Genomic DNA, 19393 nt, shown 5'->3' with positions numbered 1-19393 from the left:
CTTTATCTATGAATGCAGCCTATATGTAAAATATTACAGAGAAATCACAAAAATTGGGTTGCTGGACCTAACCAATACTGTACATTCAGTACACAACACTTTGCTGATCTCAAAGATTCTCTGCCTATTAATTCTGTTCCCTTGCTTCTTTTACAGAGAATTATTTGTGTAAAATACCCCAAGCATTTAACAATGATTTTGACTTGTGGGGGCTATCCCCAGATATGGATAATAGAAGAGAAGTCATATCTAAGTTCAAATAGAGTACTTTAAATATTTTTATTGTATAAAGAAGCCAATGAAAAATGTCTTCAAAATGTGGATATGTATTCTGAAGTCTAAGAAAAATTTGACAGCCTAAAGAGTGAGAAGAATGCCGTAAAATACAAGTTACCTAGCTATACACTACTACAAAGATATGATCAGAAAAATCTAGGTGCCTTTCTTGCTTTCCTCTTTAAGAAAAAGTAGGTATTAGAGATTCTCAGATTCAGAAGGTGATAATGGAGAGTCAAGCAAATATTTATTAAAGGGATATTATATGCCCAAACCTGCAATGTACTATGGTCTAAACATCATGTTAAAAAAAAAAAAAGAACAAATGTTCTAACACCATGGCAATATTTATCATTCGACCTATATTTCCTGGATAATCAAGGAGACTGTGGTGGGGATAAAAGTTCTGTAAAATACTGTGCCTGCCTTTCAATAATTTATACTCTGGTAGAAATCATAGTATCTCATCAGAGAAAAATTAAGTGCTAAACTACATAATACAAACTCTAAGAGCAGGGTAAGCATGGAAAAGGAGACAGATCAGCATGGGCTTAAATAATCATGAAAGGTTTGTGGAGGTGAGAGAATTAAAAATGGGTTTTGAGACAGGACAGGTAGAAATCTGGATAGGTGTAGGTAAGAGAGAAGGAAGGGGGAGAAGAGCAGGATGAACAAAGGCACAAAGATCGGGAAAGCACAGCACGTGGAGACAGACATCAGTATGGTTTGTTGTGAGAAGGAAAAGTGCAACCTAACTGCAACAAAAAAATCCCTTCTCTTATTGAAACAATACCAGTCAAGAAGTGTAAGGAACAGATCATGTTGAAAGGCTTGAAACCAAAGTGTGTGTGTGGTGGGTGTGATGTATATTGTAAGATTTTGAACCGGGAAGTGATTTGAAATCCATATTTTAGTTTGCCTATCAGGCCTTCAGCAAGCAGTGATTACAAATGAGAGAGGAAGGGAAACTAGCTTAGGATGGTGTGAAGTAAAGCACACAAGTTGTTTGTTGGCAGTGAGGTTAGAGATAAACTCCAAAAATAGAGACACAAAGAAACTTGATGATGTAGAAAATGAAGGCAAGGGAGGGAGGGAGTTCATGATGACTCTAAGCATACCTAGCCTGGAAACAAAAACAAAAACAAAAACAAAAAACAAGGAAACACTGACAGAAAGCTACAACTATCCCTGCTGTTACCTTGTCTGAGAAACTAATTCGTGTTGATAAAGGCTGTCATCACAATTAGTTATCTGAACTGCATTTTAATAGATGCCTTCAATGCCTTTTTTACCTCGGGGGGTGGAAGGGGGTAGAAACTGAAGGGGAGCATCTTTCAACAGCACCCTTCACACTAATACAATGGAGGTGTTTGCTTACTCCGCTTACAATCACGGCCGCCGTTGCAAACTTCACCCTTAGAAAAATTAGGATTATTCCAGGAAAGATACCCATTCACCCTCTGGGTAGCAGGATCTTGCCAGTTCCTCAGCTGTCAGAGCGAGTTCGTGAAGAGAAGGGAGGCGCCTGAAGCAGGCGGCCTCCCAGGGGGGTCGAGGAAGCAGGGTTCAACCGAAGAAGTAAAACCAACGATGCCAGAAGAGTGAAAGACAGGGAAGGGACTCAGCTGAGGGGAGAGAGAGACCAAAGGACCGTTAAGCCCCTCCCAGGCCAGGAACCAGGCAAACCAGGCCAGCCTGGCCCGCGCGGCCCGGCGCGGCCCAGCCCCACTCCCCAGCCTGGTAATCCGGGAGCTCCCCCTCACCTGCTCGGGCTCATCAGATGACTGGGAAGCCGAGGCTCCCCCAGTCGGAAACGCCACTGCAACGCCAACCCGGAAGCATTGAAACCAACGGAAGTAACCAAGCTGTTCCCCTGGCAACGGCGGTGCAGGCATTTCAACTGCACCTCCTCCAATCCCTAAAAAGAAGGCGCGAAAGGAGAGGCGAAAACAACAGGAGTCTTAACGGGGAAATCAGGCAGGCTGCCCAAAGGGGTACCCTGATTTTTGGGAGGTGTAGGAAGAGGAAGGTAAGGCATCTTCTGCAGTTAACTTGCTTGACGGTGAGAGCAGATTTCGTGTTACTACCCACCCAGCACCAACTAGGCCCGGGAGAGAAGGCGCGGAGTAAAAGCCTAGGGTCTGCGAGGGGTGGGGTAAGAGGAGAGGCTAGGGATGAGTGAAAGGGCGGGGCAGCCTCTAGCAGAACGCGAAAAAAGAGGGAAAATGAAGGGGCGGGGCAAAAGGCTTAAAATAAAAGTGGAAAAATGAGGGAAAGGAGATGAACGGTATTTAGTAAACTGCCTAAGCTCGGAAAGAAAGGTCAAATAGAGCAAAAGACGGAAAACTGTACTTGAACAACAATTAAAATAAAATTAAAATAAAATAAAAAAGAAAGGTCAAATAAACAAATACATCTCACCACCTACTAGGGTTCCAGGTGTTAGGTTCCAGGTGTTAGGGACCAAAGAATAAGGTGCGGGCCATGTACTCAAAGCACATGGTTGACAAACAGCAAGTTGTAAACAAAAGAGAAGACCACAAAAAAATTAAAGAATCTGAAGAGTAGAAATGAAAACGGGGAGTTTCAGTTAACCTGTAACTCACAATCAGCCAGAAAACCATGAGGGCCTGCTCACTGGCTTCTGGCTATAGATCACTGTGGTGGAAGGAATAGATGCAAAGCACCCTGGATGATTCCGTTGACCCCAATGGGCTTCATTCGAATTTTAAACCTCTCCTGTGAAAGTTCTGTAATCTTGCGAGATTACATAATAATAGGGTTTATGTGTTGTGTGCAGTATAACAGTTTAGCCAGTGCAAAGGCATGTGCCTAAATGATTATTTGTTGAATGAATGCATGTTCAGAATACCTTTGTTCCCCAGTAAATAAGTTCTTAAGGCAGCACACATGTTAGCCAACATTAGGGAATAATTACTAAGGATGATGCCAAGAGCTTCATGTGTACACAACTACCCTATGAGACAGTTTCTATTATTTTCCCTTTTTGATAGATGAGAAAACTGATATAGTAAGAAGTTGAGAAAGTAATTTGGTAAGTGGTAGAGCTGAGATTCAAATTCCAGTCTGACTTCAGAGCCCAGGCTCTTAACCACTCTACCATTCAGTTCTCAATTTTAATGCCCTTGTTACCTTCAGAAAGTTACTTATTAAAAATAAAGATAATTGCCCTGGCTGGTGTGGCTCAGTGGTTGAGTGTTAGCTTGCGAACCAAAGGGTCACTGGTTCCATTCCCAGTCTAGGACACATGCCTGGGTTGCAGGCCAGGTCCCCAGTAGGGGACACAGGAGAGGCAACCACACATTGATATTTCTCTCCCTTTCTTCTCCCTCTCTCCCCCTCTCTAAAAAATAAATAAAATCTTTTTAAAAAAATAGAGATAATATAAGAAACATGTTCATACATTCCAAAATGTGAATCCCCTTCAATTTACATCTCAGCAAAGCACTCCCAGCCAGCCAGCAAAAGAATGTTGTAGCTTAGAGTCAGTCCTCATTCAGAAGGACTGCACTCTCTTCAGTGACATGAATTGTATGTCCAGCTGTGGCCTGGGCTGTGCCTCACATCCAAGTCTGTGAACCTTTTAGAATTACTCATATAGCCCTCTCCGTGAGCAAATCACTACCAGCTTTTCTACAAAATTGCACTTTTGCCTCTTCAGCAGCCACTGCCGTCACCAACTACTCTCACCGACCACCTAAATAAACTTTGTTAAAAGGAGCTTTGTTCTCAAATTACTTATTTTAAAAGTTCTAGAATAGATAAATTTTAAAACAAAATTTGTAGAAACATTATAAACATACACACTTTAACACATTTTCAGTTTGCTTTGTTCTCAACATTTTCTAAAACTACATTAAAAATCTAGTCCTCATTATCAAAGTTGGTCATTTTCCTTTTAAATCACCTTTTTGTTGTCTTTACCACATAGACCAGTATTTGATTATATTCTGTCTTGTGTTATGCTTGACTTCTGATCTCTCCAAGAGATAAGCTACTGAAGAGGATAGAATCCTGGAATCCTCAAGTTGGAAAGATACTTAGAGGTCCCTTCTATAATATTTATTAAAGACAATTCTCCAGTCTCTGCTAGAATACTTCTAGTGTACGTATATACCACAAGTCAGCTCATTTCACTATTCGGTAACTTTGTTAGACAGTTCTCATTTATGATGAGCTAAAATGTGCCTTCCTCTTTCTACTCTCCCAAGAGAAACACCTGGTGTTGTTTTTTTTTTAATTCTTTTTAAAGACATTTTTATTTATTTTTAGAGAGAAGGGAAGGGAAGGAGAAAGAGAGGGAGAGAAACATCAATGCGTGGTTGCCTCTCATGCTCCCCTACTGGGCACTTGGCCTACAATCCAGACATGTGCCCTGACTGGGAATTGAACTGGCGACCCTTAGGTTCGCAGGCCGGCACTCAATCCACTGAGCCACACCAGCCAGGGCACCTGGTCTTATAATATAAAAAGAGCACTGTATTTTGATCCAGAAGATCTTTTTATTAATTGAGGTGAGGTTCACCTCACTAATACAATATTACATGTCAATTATATCTCAATAAAACTGGAGGGGGGACAACAAACAAAAAATAATATAAAATTGAGAACATTTATTTTTTTAATATATTTTAGTGATTATGCTATTACAGTTGTCCCATTTTCCCCCCTTCACTCCCCTCCACCCTGTACACCCTCTCCCACCCATATCCCCCCCTTTAGTCATGTCCATGTGTCATACTTATAAGTTCTTTAGCTTCTAGATTTCCCATACTATTCTTACCCTCCCCCTATCTATTTTCAACCTACAATCTATGCTACTTATTCTTATTCTCTGTACCTTTTCCCCCTCTCTCCTTCTCCCACTCCCCTGTTGCTAACCCTCCATGTGATCTCCATTTCTGTGGTTATATTCCTGTTCTAGTTGTTTGCTTAGTTTCTTTTGGTTTTACTTTAGGTGTGATTGTTAATAATTGTGAGTTTGCTGTCCTTTTACTATACATGTTTTTTATTTATCTTCTTTTCTTAGATAAGTCCCTTTAACATTTCATAAAATAAGGGCTTGGTGATGATGAACTCCTTTAACTTGACCTTATCTGAAAAGCACTTTATCTGCCCTTCATTCTAAATGAAAGCTTTGCTGGACAGAGTAATCTGGTCCTTGTCTTTCATGACTTGGAATATTTCTTTCCAGCCCCTTCTTGCCTGTAAGGTCTCTTTTGAGAAATCAGCTGACAGTCTGATGGAAACTTCTTTGTAGGTGACTGTCCCCTTATCTCTTGCTGCTTCTAGGATTCTCTCCTTCGTTTTTACCTTGGCTAATGTAATTATGATGTGCCTTGGTGTGTTTCTTCTTGGGTCCAACTTCTTTGGGGCTCTCTGAGCTTCCTGGATTTCCTGGAAGTCTATTTCCTTTGCCAGACTGGGGAAGTTCTCCTTTATTATTTGTTCAAATATGTGTTCAATCTGTTGCTTTTCCTCTTCCCCTTCTGGTACCCCTATAATTCGGATGTTGGAACGTTTAAAGATGTCCTGGCAGTTCCTAAGCTTATCCTCATTTTTTTGAATTCTTATTTCTTCATTCTTTCCTGTTTTTTTTTTTTTTCTTCCTTCTGGTCCACTCTATTGTTTTGAGTCCCAGTTTCCTTCCCATCCCTATTGGTTCTCTGTGCATCTTCCTTCATCTCTTTTATGGTAACCTGCATTTTTTCATCTAATTTGTGCCCAAAATCAACCTATTCTGTGAGCTTTCTGATCACCAGTGTTTTAAACTGTGCATCTGATAGATTGGTTATCTCTTGGTCGCTCAAAAGGATGAGTCCTGGGGCATTGATCTGTTCTTCTGTTTGAGACATCTCTCTCTCTCTCTCTCTCTCTCTCTCTCTCTCTCTCTCTCCCTTTTTTTTTTTTGGTCTGGCCGCTCCTGTTACAGTGAGGGGCGGAGCCTTAGGTGTTCACCGGGGCTGGGCACCCCAGTCGCTAGATTGTGACGTTGTGGGGGCGGGGGCAGGGGTGAACAATTGCGGTAGCTCCATTCTCCTGGGATCTCAGTCCCTTCCCTGGGATCCTGGGTTGCGCGCTCTGCCCTGGTTCACAATTGCAGCCTCACTGGGTCCGCCAGTTGCCGCTTGCGAACTCAGGGTCCACACACTGCGATCTTGCGCGCCCCGGATGGCTTACGTGCTCCCGGTTGCCCACGCGCCCGGTTTTCCCTGTTCTCTGAGCTCGGGACCAGCTCCCGGCAGCTGCTCGTCTCCGCCCCTCCTACCAGTCTGGATGAACGGTCTACTTCAACTTCCCGGCTGTCCGACTTCCATTCAGATAAATTCTCTGTCAGTTCTGGGTGTTATTCTGCCTCTAAATTGTTGTTGTTCTAACCTTGGTTGTACGTGGAGGTACGGTGTGTCCACCTATGTCTCCATCTTGCCAGAAGTCCGAGAACATTTTTATTTTCATTAAAAGACACTGGTAAGAGAATAAAAAGGCAAGATCCAGACAGGGAGAAGAGATTTTTAATCCTTGTATCCTACAAATTGCATATCCGGTATAAACTTCTAAACTCAGAGATAAAAAGGACAACTTAATTTACAATGGGAAAAATACTTGAAAGGTATTTCATAAAAGAGTATATCAAAATTATCAATAAGCATATGAAAAGTGCATAGCATTATTAATCTAGAAAATTCAACTTCAAACAAACCCACAAGCTAGGCCAAAGTTTAAAGGACTGACAATACAAGGGGTTTGGTAGAAAGCACCTCAAATTCTTATCCACTGCTAGTAGGAGGATGTATTAGTTTTCTATTGCTGTGTAAAAAAACATTGCCACAAATTTATCAGCTTAAAACACCACACATCTACTGCCTTCCAGCTTCTGCTGGTCAAGAGTCCAGGCATGACTTATTGGGCTCTTGGTGTCAGAAGGCTGCAATCAAGGATCAGCCAGAATTTATTTTTATCTTGAAACTTGACTGGGGAAGAATTCACTTCCAAACCCATTCAAGTTGTTGCAGAATTCACTTCCTTACAGCTGCAGTATCAAAGACTTCAATTGCTTGCTGGCTATTAGACAAAAGCCACTCTGAGCTCCTAAGACTGTTCCCAGTTTCTTGTGACATGACTCTCTCTATAGGAAGTTCATACAGCAGCCACTTGATGCTTCCAGGCCAGCAGGAGACAGAGAGCCTCAGATGTGGTTTTATCAGCACAGAATATGTGGGACTATTATTTTCTGTGATAAAGACTATACCTATATTTTAAAACTACAAAGAGCTTCTTTTTTCTGATTATAATAAAGTACATAGTCATTATAAAACACTTTAAACTATACTCAAAAGTGGAAAGAAGTAAAAATGAACGGAAATCCAAATATTCAAAGAGCACTACTCTTAACAGTGTTGAGGGGCTCCTTCTAGTGCGCTCTCAATGCATACACACGTAGTTATACCACCACTCTTGTGATGTGTGTGTTGCAGTCACATCCTCCTGCTGGGTGGCCTCAGGTGCTGAAGTCAGCATCGTCAGTATATCTAACTTATATTCCTCCTGAATTTCCAGGTGTTTTCTTGTTGTTGTTGTTGCTGTTGTTGTTAAACTATATTTTGTTGATTATGCTATTCGAGTTGTCCCATTTTTTTCTCCCCTTTATTCACCTCCACACTGCACCCCCCTCCCACTGACATTCCCCCCTCCTTAGTTCATGTCCATGGGTTGTACATACAAGTTATTTGGCTTCTCCATTTCTTATACTATTCTTAACCTTCCTCTATTTTCTACCTACCATTTATGCTACTTATTCTCTGTACCTTTTCCCCCATTCTCCCCTCCCCTCCCAACTGATAACTCTCCAGGTGATCTCCATTTCTATTTTTCTGTTCCTGTTCTAGTTGTTTGCTTAGTTTGTTTTTGTTTTTGGTTCAGTTGTTAATAGTTGTCAGTTTACTACTCACAGTTTTGATCTTCTTCTTTTTCTTAGATAAGTCCCTTTAACATTTCATATAATAAGGGCTTGGTGATGACGAACTCCTTTAACTTGACCTTCTCTGGGAAGCACTTGATCTGCTCTTCCATTCTAAATGGAAGATTTGCTGGATAGAGTAATCTTGGATGTAGGTCCTTGCCTTCTATGACTTCAAATACTTTCTCCAGCCCCTTCTTGCCTGCAAGGTTTCTTTTGAGAAATCAGCTGATAGTCTTATGGGAACTCCTTTGTAGGTGATTGTCTCCTTTTCTCTTTCTACTTTTAAGATTCTCTCCTTATATTTAATCTTAGGTAATGAAACGAGGATGTGTCTTGGTGTGTGCTTCCTTGGGTCCAACTTCTTTGGGCCTCTCTGGGCTTCCTGGACTTTCTGGAAACCTATTTCCTTTGCCAGATTGGGGAAGTTCTCCTTCATTATTTTTTCAAATAAGTTTTCATTTCTTGCTCTTCCTCTTCTTCTTCTGGCACGCCTCTGATTCAGATATTGGAACCTTTAAAGTTGTCCCAGGGATTCCTAAGCCTCTCCTCGTTTTTTTGAATTCTTGTTTCTTCATGCTATTATGGTCAAATGTTTATTTTTTCCTTCTGCTCCAAACTGTTGATTTGAGTCTCAGTTTCCTTCCCTTCCCTGTTGGTTCACTGCATGTTTTTCTTTATGTCACTTTGCATAGCCTCCACTTTTTCCTTTATTTTGCAACCACACTCAACCATTTCTGCCAGCATCCTGACTACCCGTGTTTTCAACTGTGCATCTCATAGGTTGGCTATCTGTTTATCACTTAGTTCTATTTTTTGGAGTTTTGATCTTTCATTTGAGCCATATTTCTTCATCTCAGTGTACCTGTTTCATTGTAAGAGGTGGAACCTTAGGTATTTCCAGGGTGGGGCAACCCCCTTCACTGCATTGTGGCACTTGATGTGGGGGAGGGATCATAGAGGGAACAATGCTGCTTGCTTGGTTTTCAGCTGGCTTTTAGTCAGTTCCCCCACTACCCATAAGCAAATTGGACCCTTCTGGTGCTGATTCCTAGGCAAGTGGACCTGTGTACACTCTAGGACTCTGTGTATCTCTGCAATGATCTCTCCTGTGAGGCTGGAAGTTTCTCCCACTGCTGCAACCCCCAGAGGTTTTTACAGCCATGAGTTTTGAGGCTTTCTTTTTCCATGCTGAAAACCTGGGATGTGCAGTCTGTCTCACTTTCCAGTTGTTCCTCCTAGTTTATCCACACAGAAATGTGGGCTGCCAGCCGCCACATCACCTGCTTGGTCCTTCAGCCACCACCTTGCCATGTGTCCCCTCCACCCTGGCCCTGGCTGCCAGTCTCCACCCCTCCTACCAGTCTAAATGAATGTTTCTTCTTTAACTCCTCAGTTGTCAACCTTCCATACAGTTCAATTTTCTGGCAGTTCTGGTTGGTTTTTGTTTTTAAATTTGTTGTTGTCCTTCTTTTGGTTGTGCAGTGTATATCTACCTACACCCCCATCTTGGCCAAAAGTCCTGAATTTCCAGGTTTTAAAAGTTATGTATCTTGATGAAAGGAAAAGGAAAACAAAAAAAAAAAAACATACATAAGAAGATAAAATTACAAAAGAAGTAAAAATGTAAACATCATCCCCATTACCCAGTACCATCATTCATATATCTTGTGTGTCCTTCCAGTCTTTCTGTCTCATATAAATATAAATATTTTTGTCAATTTTGGCTTCCAAAAGATTTGCCCATTTTGTTTACCTTTTCAAAGGACCAGTGCTTGAATTCATTGATTTTTTGTATCATTTTTTAGACTCTTGTTTATTTCTGTTCTGGTCTTTATTATGCCCTACCTTCTCCTCAGTTTGGGCTTTGTTGTTCATTTTCAAGTTCCTATAAGTATGAAGTTACATTGCCCATTTAAACTTTTTCTTTTTTTAAGATTTTATTTCTTTCTTTTTAGACAGAGGGGAAGGGTGGGAGAAAGAGAGGGAGAGAAACATCAATGTGTGGTTGCCTCTCACATGCCCCCAACTGGGGACCTGGCCTACAAGCCAGGCATGTGCCCTGACTGAGAATCAAACGAGCGACCCTTTGGTTCGCAGGCTGGCACTCAATCCATTGAGCCACACCAACCAGGGCTTTTTCTTGTTTTTTTGAGATAGGCCTATAATACTATGAATTTCTCCCATAGGATTGCTTTCCCAGTGTCCAACAGATTTTGGATTATTGTGTCCTAATTTTCATTTGTTTCAAGGTATCTTTTGACTTCTTCCTTGATCTCATTCTTAACCAATTAATTGTTTAATAACATCTTATTTAGCTTCCATGTCTTTGTGTTTTTTTTCCATGTGATGTATTTCTAGTTTCATAGCATTATGGTCAGAGAAAATATTTGATACGATTTCAATCTTCTTAAATTTATTGAGACTTGTTTTGTGTCCTAGCATGTGGCCTATCCTAGAAAATGTTCCATGTGCTCTTGAAAAGTAAGTATAGTCTGCTTGCTTTGGGGTTAAATGCTCTAAAGACATCAATTAAATCCATTTAACACTGTCTCCTTGTTGATTTTTTTGCCTGGAAAATCTATTCATTGACGTCAATGGGGTGTTAAAATCCCCAACTATGACTGTATTTTATGTCCTTCAAGATTTGCTTCTCATATTTAGGTGCTCCTATGTTGGATGCATAAGTGTTTACAAGGTTATATCCTCTTGTTGGATTGTTCCCCTCATCACTATTTAGTGTCCTTCTTTGTGTCTTACTATAGCTTTGGTTTTAAAGTCTATTTTGTCCAATATAAATACTACTACCCCAGCTTTTTTTTTTCTTTTTCATTTGTATGGAATATCTTTCTCAATCCCTTTACTTTTAGTCTGTGTGTATCTTTCAATCTGAGGTGGGTCTATTGTAGGCAGCATATTTATGGGTCTTGTTTTCTTACCCATTCAGCTACCCTCTGTCTTTTGGTTGGAGCATTTAAGCCATTCACATTTAAGGTGACTGTTGATAGATACATCTGTATTGCCATTTTATTGTTAGACTGTATTCCTCTGACCTTTTTTCTTCTCCCTCCTTTGTCCTCCTTTATCCTCCTTTCTCCTCCTCCTCTTCCTTCTTCTTCACCTTCTTTTCTTCTTCACCTTCTTCACCTTTTCCTCTTCCTCCTCTTCCTCCTCCTCCTTGCAAGCCCTTTAACATTTGTTGCAGTACTGGTTTGGTGTTAACAATCTCCTTTAGCTTTTTCTTGTTTGAGAAGCTCCTTGTTTCTCCTTTGATTTTAAATGATAGCCTTGCTGGGTAAAGTAGTTTTTGTTGTATGTCCTTGCTTTTCATAACATTGAATATTTCATACCAGTCCCTCCTGGACTTAAATGTTCTGTTGAGTAATCAGATCACCAGTCTAGTCGGTGCTCCCCTGTCGGTAACTCCCTGCTTTTCTCTTGAGCGTTTAGGATTCTCTCCTTGTCATTTTAAGTATTATGTGTCTCAGTGTAGGCTTCTTTGGGTCCAACTTGTTTGGGACTCTCTGAGCTCCTTGGATTTGTATGACTTTTTCCTTCACTTGATTAGGGAAGTTTTGGCCATTATTTTTTTTTTAAGATTTTATTTATTTATTTTTAGAGAGGGAAGGGAGGGAGAAAGAGAGAGAGAGAAACATCAATGTGCAGTTGCTGGGGGCTGTGGCCTGCAACCCAGGTATGTGGCCTGACTGGGAATTGAACCTGCGACACTTTGGTTCGCAGCCCACGCTCAATCCACTGAGCTATGCCAGCCAGGGCAGTTTTGGCCATTATTTGCTCAAATAGATTCTTGATCCCTGTTCATTCTTTTCTCCTTTTGTTATTCTCATGATGTGGATGTTGTTACACCTCGTGTTATCCAAAATGTTTCTTAAGCTCTCCTTATTTTTTAAAATTCTTTTTTCCTTTTGCTGCTCTGCCTGCACATTTTTTCTACTTTGTCTTCTAAATCACTGATGTGACCCTCTGCTTCAGCTAACCTACTGTTTATTCCTTGCAGTATATTATTTATCCCAGACATTGCACTCTTTATTTCTGACTGGTTCTTTTTTATGGTTTCTACGTCTTTTTTCATGCTGTTGACTATCCTTATAATCATTACTCTAAACCCTCTCTTTGATAAATTGCTTGTCTCCATTTCATCTAGTTTTTCTGGAAAATTCATGTGTTCTTTCCTTTGGGGTCTGTTTTTGTCTTCCCATTTTGGCTGCTTCTATGTATTTTCTGCCTTACTTTTTAAGCTAATAAGTCATTAAATTTATGACCTCTTCATCTAATCAAGCTGTAATCAGCAGCCTGGTTTAAGCACCACAGGGTGGGGCATAGTAATTCCTGCAGATAGGGTTCTTGCTTCCCCACAGGCTGATGCCACTCAAAGGGGACTGCTCCGCATGTGCAAGACTGCTCCTGCAAATGGGGAATGACTCAGCACAGGGATCCTGGCAGCTGTTCCTTCAGTTCTCTCCCCAGAGTCACCAACCCCAAACTCTCTTCAAGCATCTCTAGTCCACACTTCCCTCCCTTTGCCAGCACCCAGGGTAAGTGGCTGCAGATGAAATTGTGTGCATTGGTCTTGTAAGAGGCTCTCTGTGTCTCCAGCAGTCTTTCCCTAGCAGACAGAAACCCTGCTGCTTTTCATAGCTGGATGTTATCTGGATTCCTTTCTGGCTTTGGTGCTGTAGGCTTGGGGAGCCCAGCTTGGGGTTTAGACTCCACACTTTTGAGGAGGAACCCCCCAACTGCTGAAATATTCCTCTGGCACTTCAGCTGTCACCTGTGGAAGCCCAGCCAGTCCTCTCACATCTCCTCTGCACTCCATCCGTACCAGTCACATTGTGGTAAAGTGGTTTCTTCTATCTGTCCAAGGTTCTAAGGCACAGGTGGCAAACACAAAGTCCATGGGCTAAACCTGGCCCTCCACCTTGTTTTATCTGGCCCAGCACCTTGTTTTTACCCAGCAACAGTGCCAAGCTCCCATTGAACTGTTAAGGAGTAGCTATATTTATACAGTTCTAAAATTACATTCAGCCCTTTGAAGGCAACCACGAGGCTGATGTGGCCCCTGGTGAAAATGAGTTTAACAGTCCGGTTCTCAGACTTCTCTCCAGCTAGTGTTCAATGGGTTATTCTGGATTATTTCTTTACAGTTTATTTGTGATTCTGGCCTGCTCCTGGGAGGAAGTTAGTGTAGCTTCCACTTACTCCTCTGCCATCTTGGATCCCCCTACATTTTATTTTCATACTAAGTTTGTCACTGTTTTTTTACACTCACAGCCCATCTCAATTCAGAGCAGCCACATTTCAAGTGCTCAGTAGCCACATTGGCATGTTGGCCACCATACTGGACAACAGAGATCTAAGTCACTGTGCCATCTGATGATTTATCACATACCTTCTCCAGCATACCCCCCCAAGTATCATCTAGCTCCCTGCTACTCAGATGTGGTCAGTGATAGCATCAGAATCACTTGAGGCTTGTTAGAAATGCAGATTCTCAGGCCCCAAGCAGAACTTATTTAAGTTGAAATCTGCATTTTAGCACTATCCCAGGTGATTCATTTACATATGTAATTTAAGAAGTCTGTTTTGCCTCCTATTAAACACCTCCAGTAGCAGGAAACTCACTATCCTCTCCCCAAGGAAGCCCATTCCATCTTTAAATGGTCCTAATTATAAGAAAAAAACATTTCTCCTTCCTTTATTGAGGATTCCCCATAATCCCCTATAATATTGTGCTAATCACTTCACATGAATTATCTCATTTAAGCCCAGGAGTGAATAAGACAAAGGCTAATTTTTCTCCTTTTGTTGCTGTTTTTGTTTATTGTGGTAAAATATACATAACATAAAAAATCACCATTTTAAGTATACAATTCAGTGGCATCAAGTACATTCATAGTGTTGTATAATCATCACCACTATTTCCAGAAGTTTTCACTATCCCAAACAAAAACCCATTAAACAGCCACTTCCCCTTCCCTTATCTCTCCAGCCCTGATAACCACTATTTTTTCTGTATCAATAAATTTAAATATTCTAAATACCTCATACAAGTGAAATCATACTATATTTGTCTTTTTGTGTCAGGTTTACTTCACCTAATATAATGTTTTCAAAGTTCATCCACATTGTAGCCTGGATAAAAACTTCCTTCCCTTTTACAATAATTATTCCATTGTATGTATACACAAGTTTTGCTTATCCATTCATCTGCTGATGGACATTTGGGTTGTTTCCACCTTTTGGCTATTGTGAATAATGCTGCTATAAACATTGTTGTGCAAAAATCTGAGCCCTTGCTTTTTAATTCTTTTGGCTATACACCTCAGAGTGGAATTGTTAAATCATATGCTAATTCTATATTTAACTTTTTAAGGAACCACCAAACTGTTTTCCACAGCAGCTGCACCATTGTACCATAGCCTTTTAAAAGAATATGTCAGTTCTTTTTCTGATCAGAAAATTTTAAAACCATGCTCTTTTAAGAAAACTGGAATATACAGACAAAGAAAACTTTAGGAAAAGAAAACTGTAGTCTGCCCTAGCTGGTGTGGCCTAGTGGATTGAGTGCTGGTCTGCAAACCAAGGGGTCATTGGTTTGATTCCCAGTTGTGGTCCAGGTTCCCAGTAGGGGGCACTTTTGTAGATTTTATTTATTTATTTTTAGAGAGGGGGAAAGGGAAGGAGAAAGAGAAGAGAAATATCAATGTGTGGTTGACTTTCATGCATCCCCTACTGGGAACCTGGCCAGCAACCCAGGCATGTGCCCTGACTGGGAATTGCACCAGCGACCCTTTGATTCGCAAGCTGACACTCAATCCACTGAGCCACACCAGCCGGGGCAATTCTAAATATTTAGACACCTAATAACAGAGCTTCAAAATATATGAAACAAAAACTGATAGAATTGAAAAATAAACAAATACACAAAGATTTCAACACACCTCTCAATAATTGATAGTAAAAGTATATATAAAATCAGTAACAATATAGAAGACAACACTATCAACCTAACCTAACTGACATTTATAAAACACTCCAAAAAACAACAGAATATACATTCCTTTTTCATGGCCATTGAACAATGAACAAATTAGACCATATTCTCAGCCATAAAATAATTCAATAAACAAAACTCCTCTTCCTGGTAGGGGTTGGGCATGAGGTCCTGGTCCTTGTAATGTACAGAGGCAGAAGGAAAGAGCTCTGGCCCTCTCAGCATCATGTCTTCAGTGCCCAATAGTTTCCAGTCCAGACGTTCTATACTCAAGCACTGGGACACAGTTAAAGCTAACAAGCAAATAAATACATTTATTTATTTATGCAACACATTTAAAAGCATTGAAATTATGCAAAGAATGGTCTCGCCCTGGCCAGCATGGCTCAGTTGGTTGGAGTGTCATCAGTTAGACCAAAGGTCAAGGGTTTGATTCCCCTTCAGGGCATGTACCAGAGCTTTGGGTTCTATCCCTGGTTGGAATATGTGAGGGAAGGCAGCCTTATGATGATGTTTCTCTCACATCAATATCTCTCCCTCTCTCATCGATGTTTCTCTCTCTCTCCCTCCCTCCTTCCCACACTCCCTCTGTCTCTAAAAATAAAGAAAAAAGTTGTCTTTAGGTGAGGATAAAAAAAGGCATGCTCTCTGACAAAATAAAATTTAATTGATTTTATTGTATTAGGTTAAATTAGATCAAAAGAAGAAAGTTTCCTAGAAAATTCCCAAATATTTGGAACCTGAATAACATACCACTAAATAATTGATAGGACAAGGGAGGAAATCAAAAGTAAAATTATAAAGCATTTTGAACTAAATTAAAGTGAAAACATTAAAAAAATTGTGGGATGCAGCTAAAGATATGGTTAGAAGAGTTATAGCACTAAATGTGTATATTAGAAAACGTTAAATATCTCGAAATAATGACCTTATGAAACTAGAAGACAAATTGCAAATTAAACCTAAAGTAAACAAACTTAAACCTAAAGTAAAGATGGCACAAATCAAATATACTGAAAACAGAAAAACAAAGAAATGCTCATTCTTTAAGAATGTCAATAATATAGACAAACGTCTAGCTAGATTGATCAGGACAAAACAGATATAATTAAATAATATTAGGATTAAGAGAGGGAACATAAGTTATAGATCCTACAAATATTGTTGCAGGTAGTTTCTAAAATGGTCCCCATTGAGTCTTGCCTCCAGGTATTCTTGTCCCTATGTGATTTTCCCCTTGAGAATGAACTGACCTAGTGACTTGTTTCTAACCAACAACAATGACAAAGGAAATGGAATTCACTTTCTGACTAGGCTATGACTACTAACTTGCTACACCCTGTTTATTAATGGCTTTACTAAAGCAAGCTTCCATGTTGGAGAGGCAACATGGTAAGGAACTGAGGGCAGCCTATTGCCAACAGACAACAGGAAACTTAGCCCTCAGTCCAACAACCCACAAGGAACTGAATCCTGCCAACAACATGATCTTAGAAGTGGATCCTTCCCCAGGCAAGTGTTTAGATGAACCCTGGCTGGTGTGGCTCAGTGATTGAGTGCCAGCCTGGGAATCAAAGGGTCACCAGTTCAAATCCCAGTCAGGGCACATGCCTGGGTTGCAGGCCAGGTCCCCAATACGGGGCACAGGAGAGGCAACCACACATTGATATTTCTCTCCTTCTCTTCCCTTCTCTCTAAAACTGAATAAATAAAATCTTTTTTAAAAATAAAAAAAAACTTTTAAAAAAGTGTTTACATGAGACCCTGGTCCTGGCTGACAGTTTGATTACAGCCTGTAAAAAGTCCAGGACCCAGCAAAGATGTGACCAGATTCCTAAACTAGAGAAGCTGTAAAATAATAAATGATAAGTTTGTGGTAATTTGTTGTACAGAATAGATGACTATACAAATGTTAAAATGATAAGAAAATCTTATCACCCTGGCTGGCATAGCTCAGTAGATTGAGCTCGGGCTTCAAACCAACGCATCACAGGTTCAATTCCCAGTCAGGGCACATGCCTGGGTTGTGGGCTACATGAGAGGCAACCACACATTAATGTTTTTCTCTCTTTCTTTCTCCCTCCCTTCCCCTCTCTAAAAAAGAAATAAATAAATCTTTTAAAAACCCCACAGGTACCATAATAAAAAAAAAAAAAAGAAAGAAAATCTTATCAACAACTTTATGCTAATAAACTTGACAACTGATGAGAAGGACAAATGGAAAAATTTCTTAAAATATACAAACAATCAAAGCACATTTGAGAAGAAATCAGTAATCTGAATAGCCCAATAGCTATTACAAAAATTAATTTGTAGCTTAAAAACTTTCCCACAAAGAAAACTTTGGGTGTGGATGACTTCACTGGTAAATTCTCCCAAGCATTTAAGTAATAAATAATTATAGTTCTATATAAACTCTTCCAGAAAATATAAGACAATAGAATATTTCCCAACTCATTCTATGAGACCAGCATTACTGGTCACATAGACGTTATAGGACATTATAGGAAAGAAAACAAAGGCCAATACCCCTCAAGAACTTAGGTGCAAAAACTCTTAGCAAAAATTTAGCAAATCAAATCTAAAGATATGCAAAAAAGTACTCCATCATAACTATATGGGGTTTATTTGAGGAATGCAAAGTAGGTTTAGCAACCAAAAATCTATCACTGTGATTCATCAGCAGCAGCAAAAGAATAAAGAAAAAAAAAACATAATTATCTCATCAGACACAGAGAAAGCATTTGACAAAATGCAACATGTTAGCATAAAATCTCAGATAAAATCTCTCAGCGAACTAGGAATAGAAGGAATCTTCCTCACTCTGGAGAAAGTTATCTATGAAAGATCTACAGCTCACATCACATATAATGATGAGAGACTAAATGCTTTCCTTCTAACATCAGAAACAAGGCAAGGCTATCCACTTGTACCATTTTTATTCAATATTGTACTGGAAATTTTAGTCAGTGCTACAAGGGAATATAAAAATGCATCTAAACTGGAAAGGTTAAATTTCATAATACAGGGATGATAAGTTTTCCAAACGGAAAATCTTCCAGAATATACACACAAAAAAAGCTGTAACAACTAATATGTAAGTTTAGCAAGGTTTCAGGATATAAAGTCAGTATATAAGAATCTATTGTACTTTTATATATTAGCAATAAATACCGGCCATCCAAAGATTTACATTCAAAATGGCATCAAAAATATGAAATGCTTAGGGATAAATTGGATGAAAAAAGTGCAAGACCTGTACATTGAAAACTATGAAAGATTATTACAAGAAACTAAAGAAGACTTAGAAAGATATGCTATATTGGAAGACACAATATTAATAAGATGTCAGTGTTTCACTCCATTAAGGTTATTATTCTCATTGATATACAGATTTCTCCCTCTTTGGAAAGCAAAATCTCCAAGTTGACTCCTGAGTTATTTTTAGCATGACCCAGGGTCCTTTGATACCTTTCAGTATGATAAGATGTTCCAGGACCATCTTGTAATTTCCTCCTCCAGTCATGGAGTTGGCTTTATCTCCGAGGAGATCTGGAAAATATTATTTTAAATGGCTACATTGTATATATGTCTACTATTTATTTAACCAGTCCACTATTTGGAAAGAAACAGATTAGATAGTTTCTAAGTATTCTGTATTATAAATTAAGTAGAGTTATTATAGAAGTAGTATATATAAGTGATTGATGGTATGCTTATTAATGTTTTCTATATTATCTAATATTTAACAAAAATCTAGTCAATTGACATATTTATGGTCTGACCAATAAACTAGTGTGCATGATTCATCTATTAGAGACATCTCCCTTCTGCAAACAATGAATTAAAATGCGGGCGCATGAGACACAGCGAAGACAGTCCTGAGAGAGAAGTTCATAGCAATACAGCCATACCTAAAGAAGATAGAAACATCTCAAATAAACAACCTAACACTACATCGAAAAGAGCTAGAGGAACAGCCCTGGCTGGCATAGCTCAGTGGATTGAGCGTGGGCTGTGAACCAAACCATCACAGGTTCAATTCCAAGTCAGGGCACATGCCTGGGGTGCAGGCCACGACCCCCAGCAACCGCACATTGGTGTTTCTCTCTCTCTCTTTCTCC

At 39.8% G+C, this 19393-nt stretch overlaps 1 protein-coding gene and 1 non-coding gene across 4 annotated transcripts in view; one reads left to right on the top strand and one right to left on the bottom strand.

The window, feature by feature from the left end:
• Nucleotides 1–2352, bottom strand: part of SLC25A14 (solute carrier family 25 member 14) — a 30353-nt gene extending 28001 nt beyond the window's left edge. Inside the window, exons 1-2 of one of the 3 annotated variants that reach the window (XM_028522968.2) lie at nt 2040–2118; nt 1655–1901 (exon numbers count right to left, since the gene is read on the bottom strand). In XM_028522968.2, coding sequence (XP_028378769.1) covers nt 1655–1729 — 75 coding nt within the window. In that variant the 5' untranslated portion in view covers nt 1730–1901; nt 2040–2118. Of the gene's footprint in view, nt 1–1654; nt 1902–2039 lie in introns of all 3 variants that reach the window. The other 2 variants (XM_036016312.1, XM_028522967.2) reach the window with 2 other exon arrangements.
• Nucleotides 2353–15409: 13057 nt separating this feature from the next.
• LOC114505847 lies at nt 15410–15556 on the top strand. Its single transcript, XR_003685309.1, has one exon. It is a non-coding gene; the product is annotated as a small nucleolar RNA SNORA57 (small nucleolar RNA).
• Nucleotides 15557–19393: the final 3837 nt, after the last annotated feature.

This window comes from Phyllostomus discolor, chromosome X, assembly GCF_004126475.2.
Source record: "Phyllostomus discolor isolate MPI-MPIP mPhyDis1 chromosome X, mPhyDis1.pri.v3, whole genome shotgun sequence".
Lineage (NCBI taxonomy): Eukaryota > Metazoa > Chordata > Mammalia > Chiroptera > Phyllostomidae > Phyllostomus > Phyllostomus discolor.
The sequence above is the reverse complement of the archived record's forward strand: the minus strand, read 5'-3'. Positions and strand labels throughout refer to the sequence as shown.